This window comes from Rhipicephalus sanguineus, chromosome 4, assembly GCF_013339695.2.
Source record: "Rhipicephalus sanguineus isolate Rsan-2018 chromosome 4, BIME_Rsan_1.4, whole genome shotgun sequence".
Classification (NCBI taxonomy): Eukaryota; Metazoa; Arthropoda; class Arachnida; order Ixodida; family Ixodidae; genus Rhipicephalus; species Rhipicephalus sanguineus.
The window spans coordinates 82,353,962-82,369,644 of record NC_051179.1 but is presented as its reverse complement, the minus strand read 5'-3'; the positions used below and the strand labels follow the sequence as shown (position 1 = coordinate 82,369,644).

The 15,683-nt window shown below is 43.5% G+C and overlaps 2 protein-coding genes across 3 annotated transcripts in view; both read right to left on the bottom strand.

Moving 5' to 3' along the window:
- The window catches only part of LOC119390336 (cytochrome c oxidase subunit 6A2, mitochondrial), a 673,327-nt gene that overhangs the window by 247,855 nt on the left and 409,789 nt on the right, over positions 1-15,683 (bottom strand). The gene's annotated exons all lie outside the window — the stretch shown is intronic.
- On the bottom strand, positions 2,128-15,275 carry LOC119390327 (something about silencing protein 10). The gene is made up of 13 exons (XM_049414740.1): positions 15,104-15,275; positions 14,915-14,992; positions 14,436-14,551; positions 13,610-13,690; positions 13,476-13,532; positions 13,287-13,399; positions 10,330-10,426; positions 8,852-8,991; positions 7,167-7,239; positions 5,688-5,782; positions 3,391-3,502; positions 2,890-2,997; positions 2,128-2,286 (listed from the first exon to the last, which is right to left on the bottom strand). The coding sequence occupies exons 1-13, from the start codon at positions 15,258-15,260 to the stop codon at positions 2,197-2,199; spliced, it is 1,317 nt and encodes a 438-aa protein (XP_049270697.1). The 5' UTR covers positions 15,261-15,275; the 3' UTR covers positions 2,128-2,196.

Here is a 15,683-nt window from a genome sequence, read left to right as displayed (position 1 = left end):
AAAAGTGCTTTTGTTCACTCGCTGTGGGACAACACTGGCAGCAGGAACCTGGTCTGGAAGGGTACGTAATTCAATGGCCTGCGATACTGGTCTAGAAGGTTTAAAAAAATGTGCCGGAAAGGAGATTGGTGCTAAAAGTGAAGCCAACCACCATCTCGCTACAGAAATCAATTACCTAATAGTATACAAATACTACTAGAAAGAAGAACGCTTTCTTCTTCTCACTTTTAGTTTCTTTAAACGATCAGTTTTGCTGGATAGATGCTGCCGAACGTGCATGTTTGTGTCGCTGGTTTCCGGATGAAACTTGAATGTTATAATTTGCATGGAAGATTGTGACATTGGTAGTCGGTCCGAGGTAATTATTTAGTCCAAAACAATTTGCTCTTGTATTTCACTTAGTTGAGTTCACGTTAGCAGAAGTGCAACTTGTCCCTGGCTGGTTCAACATGCTTCCAGGGCACAGGCAAGTGCTGACTTCATCATTCTATTAAGATGCAGTGGCGGCTGCCACTTTAGAAAACTTTTTTTAAAACTCTGTGGTCGCGTTCGTAAAGCCCCCATGGGAGGCCCATCATCTCGGCAACAGTCCATTTGTTCAGAGGTCCTCGGGGCATGTTACTCTATTTCATGTTTGCAAGAGTGGACATGCATTTTTGCTAGGGATGTGCGAATAGTCAATTTTAGGTTCGAAATGAATTCGAAGCAAATAGTGATTTGGTCGAATAATTTAGAATTGAATAGTTTTAAAAAATTGGAACAAGGTATGTGCGAATGTTATTCTTTTTGGTTCGAAGTGAAGTGAAAGCAACTGAATAGTAGCAGGATTTGAATTACAGTAGGATGCAAATGATAACTGGTAAAATACGTCGCATTTTAGAATTTACTATACTCGGAGCATATAAGCCCGTATAACAAGCTCTTCAACTTAAAAAGAATGATTAATCGATGTGGATTACATATTCATTTAACCTTGAAATAGGGCTTTGCAGCAGTGCAATTTTTTTTTATAGGTGTTTTCATGGCAGAGCACTCCTAACCTGCAGTGAAACCACCTTTACAGGGGGATTACATGCAATCTAATATACACCTGCTCGTTCATTTTGAATAATTTAAATTCGTGTCGAAGCAAATTTGCACACCGCAATATTCATTTGAACATTCTAAGTGCTCAAATATGTGCACATGCCTAATTTTTGCACAAAGTTGTCTCTCCGGCAAAGTACTCAATCACCTGGATATTGAGCAGATGACCCGCGGTTGATGGCACCGGCACCTTAACACCTATGCTGCAATACATATTGGAGCTCTCTGACAGCCTAACACTCTACATACTAGAAGTTGACGAGATGCTGGTGATCTGAAGCGTCCATTTGAGAACTTAAGAAGGGAGGTCAGCTTTTACCAAAAGGACTCCTATAAAGGCTGCACCCGCAACAGCAGCCCAAATATTGAAAAAAAGAAAAAACAAAAAAATAAAAATAATACTTATAAATAGAAAAAAGGGTATCCAACTTGGAAGGAATTCGCTTTGAGTGCACTGATGCCGCTCATTTGTTCATAGATTCTTTTTATGTGGCATGCTGTGTTGTCGGAAACAATTGTCGGTTAACTGGGGTCTCCACTGCCATGCAAGATGGCACTAATGGCATAAAAAGCTATAGTACTTCATCTACAAACGTGCTGGTAAACTGCGTAAGCTTTGGCAGCAGCGATAACAAAATCTAGTAGTGGACAAGTGCACAGCATGCATGAATGAATGAATTCGTTATGAAATGGACAGACATCACTTTCGTAGTGCTGGGCGATAGGAGATGATTACAGCCAACTTGGCATAGTTCTGTGCAGGGGCTGCACCTGGACAGACTTGGAAAAAATCATTCGTGTTTAACCCAGCAATGTTCTTGTACCAAAACTGTAAGGTTGAAATTTTTGTTTTACTAGAAGAACAGAAGCTTTTTTTTCCAAGCTAGTACTAACTGCAATACAGATGCAAGATCTTTTTTTTTTTCGCTGAAATCTCTTTACTGAGAATATTGGGTGCATGTGTAGAAGGAATACAAATAGAGTAGCAGGTGTGAAAGTTTTTTTATATTTTCCATCTGAAACAACAACAAAAAAATAAAGTCAACCAAAAGCACCTCTTCATCAACAGCTTGTCACAAGAAATAATTTGGCAGATCACAGGTCCTCTCTTCACTTCATTTTGATGCTGCGTGTCACACCGGCACGGATGCCGGACAACTCTCCACCGTACTTCTGAAGCTCCGTCCTGACCTCTCGTACCTGTGATGAAGCATAATGACTTTCTCAGCACAACACATTCGTTACTACACAGTGCTTCACACGTAGCACGCAATACTGGGGAAGCTACGTGAGAAATTCGACTATCAGAACGTGCGTCCCTTCACATTTTGTAGTCAACCTGCGTGGTTGCAAATGCTCACATGAGCACAAGTGCACAGGAGCGTGCCACTCATGCTGTGCTACAGAAAAGCAATGGTGGCACGCTCAGCAGACGAAGTGAAGCACCTCTTATGGGTCCCTGCGCACCTTCGCCGCTTGGCTTCAGTGTGTGGCCACGCAAGATGCACTTGGACAACCCTGTACGACGGTACATCTGGCCTACGGCAACTGCTATGGGGTGATAAGACCACCACATCCAGTCCCACAGCAATGCATCTAGCCTACGACATACTATGTGGTTGATTGACAAGACATCGCATCCGGTCCTATAGATGTCAGATACTAGGTTGATTGGTCATTCCAAATGGCAGGAAAGTAGCCGAGGAAGTGATATACACATCTGAAACTGCTTACAGTTGATCATCAATCGAGAACGATCTCATCAAGCCATAACCTCGCTAAAAAGAAAAATGGATCACACACCTGTCCCTTCCTGCTGATCTTTGCCTTGCGGTACTTCATCTTGTGCTTCACACGTGGGTTGCGGTACTCTTTCTTTCGCTTGGCTGTCAGGCCCTTGTTCTTGGCAATCTGCAAGTGGTGTTGAGGGAGGCTTGCTTTGCACACTGTTTCAACTTCACAGCTACACAAAGCCTATCATACATTGTGAGGTAACGGCATTGACTCAGCACACTTCATTTTAAATCACACGCCGTTGGCGAAAGTTGCACCCATTGGCAAGTATATAATTTATAAAGATTTTCAAATTTTGCAGCATGCGTAACAACCATCTAATGGCAGCCTATATTTTTAAAATGGTATGCGACATTCTACTGATGAAGAAAAACTAATTAAGCCATTACCCCATCTGGCATTTCTCATGGAAACTACATGCTGCTGCAAACACAGTGAACCAGTACTGAAGTTTGGTGGTACTAGCTCATCATGCCAAACTCCCACCTTCAACATATTTATGTTTTATACCTGGTATGTGATGCCACGCCTGTCATCTCCACCTTCTTCCTCGTCTTCAAGTTGTTCTTGATCCTCACCATCAAAAGGCTCCAGCTCGACATCTTCTTCCTCTTCCTCCTCGCTGCAATGCACCAAACAAGTCCCAATAAGTCAACACACACTCGCATATTTCAAGAGCAGTCACCATGGAACAGAGTGGAATAGTGCTGTACTATACCAACACGCTCACAAGCAAGAACACACTGTATGAAAGAGTGCATTAAACTAGCGGCGTCTCCAGCAATCGTATATGGGGAGGTGTGTTTGAGAGAACAGTTCCAGGGTTTCCAAAGCTCGAAAGCTTTTCACCAAAGCTGTGAGCGATTCGCTGCATCCTGGACTTACAAAAAAACTTGCGCTTGACGAAAGTCAAATGCATTAGCTTAGGGGTTGCAACCTGCAGCCCGTAGGGCAGTATCATGGGCCCCATGCACGATGCAAGAACCACCACTACCCCCCTCCTCTTGTCACTTCCTACCTGAAGGCCGACATGACCTCAAATGGGGTTCGACAGGAACAAAGAAAGATTGCATCCAATTGGAATTGTCCCCCATCTTCACACTTAGCCAGATAACGTCTTCACTTCCTTTCTTTGCACATAGGTCCAAAAAAAAGCAGAAGAAAAATTCTTGCTGGAAATACTAAGTCAGGTAAGGACTTTCATCCAAGGAAAGGGGAAACTCGTGTCCGGCATGCTTGCAGACGAAGGCATTTGAGCTGAAGCTCAACCTTTTCCAACAGCAGGCTAGTGAGTCTAATCTTTGTCACTTCCCTCGCTGCAAAAGCTTTGTAGGAGATACGGGCAAAAGCTTTGTGGGAGATACGGGCACACCGCTACCCACAGAAAAACTTTGTCAAATAATATGGGATTTAAAGAGGGAGTCCGAAATTAGGTTCTTTGATTTTCAAAAACATTTAAGTAGCATCTGGTTTTTTCAGAATCCTTTTAAGGTGGGAATACGTACCAGTTGTAACTGGCTGATCTGCACAGACGATGAGCTCAAAGACACATTTCATGCTAAAGACACTGAAGTTCTATGCTGGCCTCACAGACTCAAAGTTTTCGAGTTTGAAGAAGCTAGCAGAAGCCATTATAACAGTGTTCGGCAGTACATATACGTCCACGAACAGACTTTTTCAGTTCATCAAACCAAACTTGCGTTCCCGACCAACTGATGAACACCTCCACGAACTTCAGAGTCTGTCGATAAGCAACCTTGATGTAGATACAGTAGACTTTTGCTAAACGGAACCTGAAGGGACCAGGAACACGCGTTCCATTCAACAGGAGTTCCATTTACTGAGAGATGAACAGGAGTGCAGAATTCAAGTACGAAACCAATCATATTATAAGGTGTTGTTAAGCAGCAGTTCCATTTAAGAGATTTCCATTTACTGAGAGTCCACTGTGTTTACGAGTTGGCGAAGAATGTTCAGCACTAAAAGTCGCATTGAAAGGTTTTTTTTTTGCTTGTAACCTATGTTTGTAAATTGCAACCTTGTGACACGCATGCTGAAAATAAACGTGATTTCTATTTCAGTTTTCTATATTATTGTCTATTCACGTCATTTTTTCTATTTGTCTGCAAAGCAACGCTCCCATCCCACCTTGCCGTGTCGGCTTCATGCGACTCTTGGCCCTCTGCCTCAAAAGGTTGCCAACCCCTGCATTAGCTTATTTCTTCCTGACATTATTATGCGTTTCCATGGTGTTAAAAATTCAGTCTAGCAATGTAGCACAGTACTGCACACACACTGAGCAGTGAAATTTCAAGAGAGAGAGAGAAAGCAAACAGAACTGGCATGAGGTATCACTTGAAGTAAGCTTAGAGTCATTGTATTTTGCAGTAATTCACCTCAATTTCCACGTTTTGTTGTGCCAAGTGGGCAGCCATCATGATAACAGCTGAGCCAACAACAAAGAGGAGGGCAGAAAGAATGAAAAGTGCAGCAACGGTTCAATACAAAATGTGACCTCAGGAGAATCAATTGTTCCTTTACGCTACTAATGCACGGTTTAGCGTTCCCTAAATGTGAAGTCATTCTGCACAATCATCTACAAAAGCTTACGGGCCACAGGATTTGCAAAAATGCCGATATTTCAGCGAATCCTGGGCACACAGCCTCCAATTCAAGGTTTCAGTGTGTAGTAGTCTACGTGATGGCAACAGCTAATACAACTTGCTGTAACAGAAATTTGCCACTGCAGTGGAACCCACATCCTGTAAACTTTCCTGGGTTGATAAGAGATGAACGAACACACGTACCTGCCAGAGCTACCCTCGAACCGTGACTTTTTCCGCATCTCTGCGTACATGTCGAGGATCGCCTGCTCCTCCTCAGTGTTCTTGCGCTTCTTGTCCTGCCAAAGTAAGACATCCCTCGTGTCATGCTTCATGGCAGAATGCGAGTATGAAAAAGAACGCGAGGTTATATGACTGCACTGTTACTACGAGAGAGCACATGGCCTGGGGCCGCATTCTCAAACCGACCCTCTCAGAATCACAGAGCAAGATTTTGCGCAACTTATCACAGAAGCATCTGCTACATACATTGAAGCAGCCAGTGCTGAGCAAAAGAAAATTTTGCAAAAGTGATTGCATCCACAAAAGCAATTACTTAGGAATACTGCCTCTGAAAAAGGCAGGCGTACTGAACGATAGAGAATTTCTCTCCTTTTGGTGCGTGCTTACTCTCCTAGCCCACCCCCTCCGTAGCCTACTGCCAATTGCAGCGTTAAATGGCAGCGAAAAAAGTGGTTTTGCTGCTCCTCCCTTTATCATACTCAGGCCGCTTAAAATTCTTGGTACCAAAAGGTAAGCACAGACTATACAACCAAAGCTTGCGTTTAGATCCTTCCCATCAGTGTAAAGACGTTTACTATGAAACTCATGACGGCCAGCTTGCATTTGTAAGGGTAACTTGCTTACAGTGGAATGAGAGGTCCTGGGTTGTGCATAAATTGGTCATAGCCTATCTGGTCACTAAGTTTAACATGTTACTGATCTGTACTTCTCACATCTTTTTTGCTGTAGCTGTAGCAGTAACTGTAGGTAACCAATTTATTGTACTAATAGTCTGTATTATTAAAGTACAGGCTATATTTCCATGGTTATGTTCACTGCTGTGAAAAGAAGTTCCCAGTGCCAATTCTTTCTAGCAGCATATCAAGTGAACAATGATTTCTCTGCTTGTGACATGCTGCTGCCTTTCCTAGCGTCACAGCCATGAAATCAACCAGCATCCATATTCAGTGCAAGTCAAAATAGGAATCACACTCGACTCAGCAGGGCCTGCCACATCCCTCTGCTGGCGCAAACATGCCTTTGGAGGTCTCTTCAATCTTTGCTATTGCCAATGTGCATGCATGCCTGCGTATGAATATGTATGGCTGAGATTATGAGTCTGGTCACCAGAGGTTTCTGAAAAATCTTTCTTCACAGAAGCACGACGGCTGAAATCAAGCGGCGCAGCTTAAAATACTTGAAGACAATTCCACTTTTCAAGGCTGTGCTAGAAATTTTTTTTTTTTGTGGACGACGTGATTTTTACACTGTTCATTCTCTTTTCTCTCCAGCTTTCCCACTTCACGTTGTTTTATTTTTGCTAGGCAATCTATGCTTTCCTTCATCTCTATCGTGAATAGATGTAGTAGGAGAAATGTTGTGTAGGAGAAATTGAGTGAACATGCATTACAGCTACTTCTTGCAGAAAAATTAATATACTAAATAGAAGCAATGAATTACCTGTTTCACTGGACTTCCTTTTGGAGCTTCTTTAGTGCTGCCAGATGCATCTGACTGCACCTGTTGAGTGATCCTAAGAAGGGGTGAAATGAAGCAAAGATATATGACGACTAGAAATCAGATCAGAAAAAAGAAGAAAGAAACGTACACACATAGAAGCACACCCACACCCACACAAAATCAAACCTACACAATACACACTGTGTTCAGCATCAGTTGAGATGCAACGGTGACAACCAAAGGAAGACATAACGTCGCATCCATGATTAAGGGTGGTTACACGGGCACTTCACAACACTCGTTTCTCATTAGGTAAACATGGCAACAACTTGCTTTTGTTTCAGCAAGCTACGTGCACTACACCTCTCCATGGTGCACTTAGCTGTCACGCGCAAGGAAGGGGCAGTGAACAGCGGCACGCTTGCGCTGTCACTGATAAGTTGTACTAACGTCGATGGCTGCCTTCATGCTTCTCCAATGCTCATCTGTAGTAATAGGCATCGCCAGGAGCAATAAACCACCGCCACCCATAGTACCATCTGGTAGGTAACAGCGCGACTGTTGAGTCCACTGTTCTGTGCATGTGGGTGGCGTGTAGCCTTGTTAAAATAAAACCAGGCTCTGACTATGGGTGACACATGTGTTACGCAATAGCGTTAGTGCCCGCGCTTGAAGGAAAAAGCCATCTGTATAAAATATATAAAAAGATTAGCCCTTCTTCTTACTAATTTATTTCAGAAAAAACTTTGTTAAATTGGTTTTACTTGCAAGTTAGTTTCGTTAGGTTGGGTTGGCAACAGTGTTGAACCTTAAGAGTACCTGCCGGGGAATACAAATTTCGTCCTTAGATTGGGAATTACGTAAAATCTGGTTTTGTTAGATCGAGTTTTAACTGTATTATTACACTGTAGAAAAGTTTAGCCTTAATGCCACCTAAAGTAGTTCCCAACGCACAACAAATGTTCAGGACAGGTGCTGAGACTTCTCTAGCATTAGCAAGGCGTGACGCCGTTATAGTGTACTACAAGCAGGGAGAGAGAGAGAGAGAAAGCAAAACAAGATGAACTGACGGGTGGGGAGTGAAATGAACGATAGGACAGGGCATGAACAAACAGAACATACATGCAAACTTGCACGGTGTATTGTTCCTGAAATGGAGAGCTTGCCGCATCGACGCTAACCTACAACAGAAAGCAAGTTGCACTGTGGACTTCAGACTGCACTGGTCCCGAAATTCAAGGCTTTTTAAGGACAGAATACAATTCCAGGACCTACAAGGGCCTCGAAAATGTGCCTTTAAAATTCAAGGTTTTCAAGGACCTGTACAAACCCTGAAATTTATTTTATTATTATTATGATGCTTGAGACATGCAGGGTGACAATGCCAAGATTACGTTGCAGCGCTTCCGCATGATACATTGTGTGATTAAGTTACCACTAATACACTAAATAACAGCACTAGTATCATAGCTGTGCTATTAATGGCATTACTAGATCTTGCATCATAGCATATCTTGCATCATCTTGCATAATGGCATTACTAGATCTTGCATCACTAAATGACACACTAAGAGCATCTTGACACCTGAATGGTGGGCTTTAAAGAGCCTCCTGCCAAAAGGAGTGGCCAGCGTCATTACGGACTTCATGTGTAAAAAGAAGCACAGAATGAACACCGACTGTACCTTAGTTTAGGCTTTTGCTGTGGCTTTGTTGCTGATGCAGTCAATGGCACGATGTCTTCACCCTTCGATAACATGTCCAACATATTTATGTTCACTTCAGTGGCCAGCCGTTTGTCTACTGGCTCCAGTTGCTTCAGAAGCTGCAACATATCGGCAACACAAACTTGTAAACATGCAGGCAAGAACATGGTGCCTCGTATGTGCAAGGCGAAACATGTTTTCAGTTCATGTTATGAGTTTCAACCCTTTCTGGCCCGAAACCTTTATAGACTTCCTGGACGGACGTTATGGTTCAAAAATATTTCGCCAGTTTTGACCACTGTGACAAACAACAGCTGTGCAAGAAAAACTCGCCAGATGTTTCTTTTTGCAGTCGATATTGTGCCCAAGTCTTTCAGTGGTATTTGGGCAGTGTGGGGTGCCCAACAGCGGACCATTGTGGCCGTGTTACATTGTCAGGAGGGGCCTGACAACGGATCACAAAGGGTTAAAATTAAGTGCACAAAGCATACAGCCTTGCATGCATCTAGGATGAGAAACACCCCTGTAGATGACATATTAGAGGTATTTCAACAGCAGAATTCTTAAATTACTGATTTTTCTGGCTTCTGAAAGCGAAATACTATACGAAGAATCTGTGGGGTCCATCAGGCTAAAGGAACAGCTTCGTAATGCCATTAGGAAAAGTAGATTTGCTTGTCGAAAAGCTTGCACATGAGAAGCAAATAGAAAGTAACCGTAACTGGCAAAGTTAATTAGTAATCAAAGAGCAGGAATATTTGCGCACCCCTACTTACAACCCTTTCTGCCAAGGCCATGGGCTGGCTAGAGTACCTTTCTTTCCATTTCTAACTAACACTGACCTGTAACACCAGTATTTGAACCTGCACGTTGAAACCCACTATAATGAAATTCCTGCTACAGTGAGGAACTTTGAGTTCCTCACCCAATGGCCATTTAACATAACAAAATATCCTCAAATACATGTCTTAGAGGTATTTTGGCTTCAACAAGGTTTTCAAAAGTGTGACTGTAAGCGGAGGAGCGCTTGCTCAGGACTGCTCCATAATTTGTGATGACAGCATGACAATTCCGCAAGAGCTTGCGACTTCCTTCGCAGGGCGGCCACAGTGCAAGGCCCTTGTCTTCATCCAAGACATACTTTTTGCTAGCCGAACACATCTTATTATTCTTCCCCTGCAGGCTGAGTGGATAGACCGTTCATCCATTGCAATGCAGCTGGCAGTTTCAATGCTAACAGGAAGGCGAGGGGCCACCCACTTGATATTTTGCCATTATGTTGTTCCGATATGGTTACAGCTGACGACTATGGTGGTCCCGACTCCGCTGCACTGCTTATGTGCTCTAGTTGTTTTTGCTGCGCTTCAACAGTTCTACTACTGCCCTCAAAGGGTAGTACCGCTACCCTTAAGGAATATAATTTGCCTAAAAATCATGCAGCAGAGGAGATGACTTACGTTTCTGAAGGAAATGAGTCTTTTGATCACAGGGTGATTTGCGACAGGCACTCGTTTGGCCTTCAGGATCATGTAGAAGGTAATGCTTGTGCAGTACCTAGCGAGAGCAAGTTGATGGCCGTTAGGCAAGCTACAACAACATGTCGCTTCAGTAATTTCGTGCACAATTTTAAATACTACTACCTGACATGCCATGATGATGCGCCATACATAAAGCTGGGCTGTAAACATTACATTCTGCTGTACACTACTAGCTAAAGAATGCTTATTTATGAGTGGCTTGTAGTGAACGTCATAATGCTACACGTGAGGCTACACCCGTATCACGTTCAATACATGCTGAATGACTGAGCTAACACAAATGTACCCAGCACAGAAAGTTTATGCACAGGCACAGTAATTTTCAGCAAGCATATCATGTTGTAGCCAGGGCCAACAATGGTTCATGTAGTGAAGATATGACATCAAGTAAAATGCCCTTCATACTTTGTAAAGATCTTACGCGAAGCAACAAAAAGCTGACAGAAGTACTAATGCGCATTAAACTTATATATGCAGACTAATACAAAAGTTTACTTGCACAAGTGCAAGTACTTGCAGCTATTGACACAAAGGAACACTGACTGATGATGAAATAATACAGCTAACCCTCGATAGAACGAAATTTCGTTAAAGGGGTACTGACACAAAATTTCGCGGCCGAGATGGCCTGCTGGATCGATTCCCGTGTACGTGCGTGTACCATCTGCAAAATATCTACAGCGAATAAAGCTTGGAAGGTATTTTATATGAATTTTGAAGTTCGCCAGCGTGATCCAGCATTATAGGCCGCACATAGTGCATTGACACCTTCGGAGGTGACCCCCCTACTTCCCCTACGTAACGTTGCAGCCGGTACAAGTTATGATGACGTCGTAGCCACCATTTCTGTTTTGACGCACTTCCCGACGAATCGCTCCTCGCCAGCGGGTCAAACCTGAAGTGATTCGCCACGTCGAAAATTCTTTCCATCCCCGCCGCAAGAAAATCGTCGCCATCAGATGACAATGAGCCCGACGACGAGAAACCGCGCGGAAATGCGTCACTGTTCTGTGTGCTCACGTGACCGAGCGTTTCACTTGCTAGATGGTGATAGTTGCACCTGGCGGCTTGTCGTTTTTGGAGCTCTTCAAACCGAAACTGAGGCTGTGTCGGTAATGAGGAGCTTGTAATTAGTTATCTGTCGCGCGCTGCAGCAAACGATGTGCCGTGTTATGACTAACAGGCCCCCAGCAACACATTGCAGCTAAAAAACGCGTGGCGAAAATTTTTGTGTCAGGACTCCTTTAAACTGAAATTTGACCTTTTATGCAAAGTATCGACGCCAAAGGATTAATTCTTACCCTGAAAGTGCTGCAAGAATGCTAGAATACAGCAATATGAAAAAACAAGTTTTGTTCACATTAAAAAAACAATTTTGTTTAACCTGAGATCTGGTGACCAAAATTCGATACCGCGCGCGTGATGTCTTCTCCACAGCACCTGTACGTCATGTATCAAGCTGCAAGAAATGCTGGTTCAACGCACTGTGATAATATGGGTCAAGCTGAGCTATCGCACATATTCTGCCTTCACGCTTATCATAAAAACCTCGAATGTTGCCCAAGGTGCTGCAACGCTAATGCTATGATGTTCACAGAACCACTCGCTCTCTGTTCAGTCTGATGAATGTGCAACATTGAAAATCGCTGCACGCCACAAAAATGAAGGAGCTGTGGCCTAAAATCGTACGACAGCAAGATGACAACCTGAATTACGTCACCTTCGTTTATGGTGGCCATTCTTTCTGTATTGCAGCATCGCATGCAAAATTTCAAGCAACATACCGTATGCGTCGCGAATTTTGGTTGCTGCTATGCACTAGCTAAAAAAAAAAAGTCATGTAAGTCGACTTCATTACAGAATTTTCACATAATTTTACAGAGCTGATGGCAGTATGACTGGTAACTGTGAGCAGGTACAAAAAACACTGGTCATCTCTTACAGCCGACAGAAAAAGAACTTTCATTTGTGGCAAATGCACCTGTTTCGATTGCTTTTGCCGGGAGCTTATTCTACACAAAATGCAGAAAAGCTTCTTTCGAGTTCGGGCTCATGGATAGCGAGTTCCGCGATATACTAGGACAAGCGGTGACTTCTTTTTTTCTTGCTGATCGAGATAGCTTGCTAAGACACAAGCCTTGTTGCCGACATCTATTTCCTCAACAATCGTGATCGCTTACAAGATAACTGAGAGCTTATTGCGATTACTGCTACCACCCCTACAGTTGCTCGTGCCTGTTACTTGACACATGGCAATAACAAAAAACCAAATCGGAGTGCTGAAGCGCGACACGTGCAATGCAATATACAGAGCTACACTGCGTAGTATACGACAGCATTGATGTGCACCCTTTCCTAGAAGCCGCAGTGGCTGCTCTCTGTCGCACGGCAGGCAGCTTGAAAAATGCGTTCACAAAAACTGCGTGCATCAGCACAACATTTCATTTATTGCCCTGGTCTTCCTCCATGGTAGCAGCGAAATTTTGGTTGCATTGAAATCGTGGATAAACACGCATCATTGTACAGAGGCCTGAAAAATACATGGTGTTCTATGGACATGAAGTTGTAAAAACTGAAATACTTTGTTATATCAAGAATTTAGTTGTACTGAAGTTCGTTATATTGATGTTAAGATGCAACTCAATTCTGATTTACATTAATACGCTGAAACCTCGATATAACGAACATGGATATAACGAAATATCAGTTATAACGAAGTAAATGAAGAATAGTCTTGCAGTACACACAGTGTTAGCAATAGACGTTTATAACGAACTTTCGGATATAACGAAGGTATTTTCGTGTAAGATGTAACTTCATTATAATGAAGTTTGAGTGTAACACTAAACAAGAGTCTTCACTATAATGTTACTTACTGTACAATGAGCTGTCTCTTCAGGTTGACGTACTCAATTGCTGGCATGGAGATAACCTTTCCACTATCAACCAGTTTGGCCAGTGGCAAAATTGTGTCTCGTAGCTCTATCATCTGCAATGGACGATATTAAACGTCAAAAGCACTGCAGACATTTCAAGCAACCAACTTTGTGAAACAGGAATCTGACCTTTGCCTTGAAGTCGTCCACAAGCTCAAGCAGTTCTGCGCTGTCTTTGGATAGCAACTATAAAAAGAAGAAAACCACACCAATGAGTAAATGTAAGACAACGCGGTCCTCGGCATTTTGCAGAGCAGACTAACCTTCAATTTCTCCCGCTTGGAAAGTTTTGACAAGTCCTTTGAAATCTTCTCGGACACCTCTGCAGTGTCTTCTTTTGGCAGCTGCACAGAAAAGCATGGAAATGAACAAAAAGTAGATTGATAGAGAGATACATTACATCAAGAAAGACTTATCCAAGTCCCTACCCAACTGTATGCAAAGGTCTCCATGACCGATTGCTTGCATCTAACACACTGTCATAACACGGCACCAGTTTGCAGTGCAACAGTGCCCATTGAAGGAAAGAGACAGTACCGCAGCGTAATAATAATATCTGGGGTTTAACGTCCCAAAACCACGATATGATTATGAAGGACACCGTAGCGGAGACCACCTGGGGTTCTTTAACGTGCACCTAAATCTAAGCACACGGGCCTCAAACATTTTCGCCTCCATCGAAAATGCAGCCACAGCGGCAGGGATTCGATACCATGACCTTTGGGTCAGCAGTCGAGCGCCACAACCATATTAGAACACCGTGGCAGGGCAGACTACCGCAGCAGCTGCATTGTTTCACACTTTCTGCACACGGTGATGCCCAGGGTTCCATAAGTGCAAAACATCACTGAATTCTGACTGAACAAGATCATACGTAATCAGACACTTATGTAATCATTGCAGCATAAAAGTCACAATTAAAGACTTCACTGTCAGTGATGCAACAATGCAATGACGTCTGCAATAAACCAAGCGGTCATGAGCGAGCCCTCATCCCTTCATCTGCAATCTCTCCACATTGTTTTCCCAAAATATTTGCATAGTTGACGTTGCAGTAAGAAGTTATTAAAGCAAAGTAAATAACAGCACCTGGAATAAATCGAGTCCAAAGTCTTCCTCGTCCAGTTGCTCGACAAGCCGCTTCTGAAGTGCGCGAGCTTCTTGTTCTTCTAGTCTTGCGAGCTCGGCTGCATCCTCGGTGATACCTTACCAACACACAAAACAAAGTCGGGGTTAATAAACCAAACGGCTTTTTTTTTTTTTTTTTGTAGAACAATGATGACTCAAGGTCTGAACTAGAGCAGATCGCTTCAGTGAAGCGAGTCATATGTTGTGTGGAGCAATCACGTCAAAAGTAACTGACGGAAACATACTAACGAGACGAAAGAGAAGTTCCTACGCGGCACTTCCAAGGAATCGTCATCGCTCACGTGCGTAGTAAACGCATGCACAACGTTTGCGAAAGAAATGCGTCGTCTAGACGGTAACACACGTGCGCAGAAAGGTTTGTTTACGCAGGGCACGTGCCGGGTACTTTATACGGCGCCAAATTACAGAACAGCGCTTACCTGCGTAGTCTTCATCGACGAAGTCTGTGTGGTAGTAGGTCGATTTCTTCTTTCCCCATGCTTTCACGTCAGGCAGGCCTAAAAGAGCGGCGAAAGCGGCACAGTTTCAGAACTTCCGCCAGAAGAAAAGTAAAGTTCCGCCACGAAACAAGGTGCGAACCGAGAAGCAGCCTCGTGAGCTGAACCCACCATCTTCTTCATCTTCGATGTCGCTTGCCATATCGTCCTTTTGGAGACTCCTCGCATGGGCAAAAAGCCACAATCTTTCACGAGGGTCGGAATAGGTCTCTTCGATTTGGCACGCGAATGGCCCATTTGAACCGCGACAGACGTCACGGCTCTGCATTGACCAATCGCGTGCGGTCACGTGCGGCTGGTTGTCATGCCACGCCTCCGTGTTTATTTTGTAACGCGTACAAGATCGCACCCCTGGTCATGAAGTTCACAACGATCCATTCTTTTATCCATGGTGGCTGAACGATCGCAGCGCAGGAGTTCCCTCTAGGTCATTTTAGGAAACTCTATGATTTTTCGCGACTTTCAATTAAGAAATAAAAATATAAATCCATCTCTCACGAAAAAAACAGGGTTGGTTTGAGTCAGTGCAACGGACAATCTTTACATCAGTGGAGTCAACTCATTTCATATACTGGGCAGTTGTCGGTCCCTTTAACACCTATGCTGCAATAGATATCGGAGCTCTCTTTGACAGCCCACAGTGATGCTACCGAGGGCTTCTGATTTGGAGCAATTTTTGGAGCAGCAATAT

Coding starts and splice junctions, on each gene's coding strand:
- LOC119390327 (XM_049414740.1), bottom strand. CDS start 15,260: ATGCAGAGCCGTGACGTCTGTCGCGGTTCAAATGGGCCATTCGCGTGC. Junction 13,400..13,475: donor TGGACGACTTCAAGGCAAAG/GTCAGATTCCTG, acceptor CGTCCATTGCAG/ATGATAGAGCTACGAGACAC. Junction 2,998..3,390: donor GGCGTGGCATCACATACCAG/GTATAAAACATA, acceptor CACCACTTGCAG/ATTGCCAAGAACAAGGGCCT.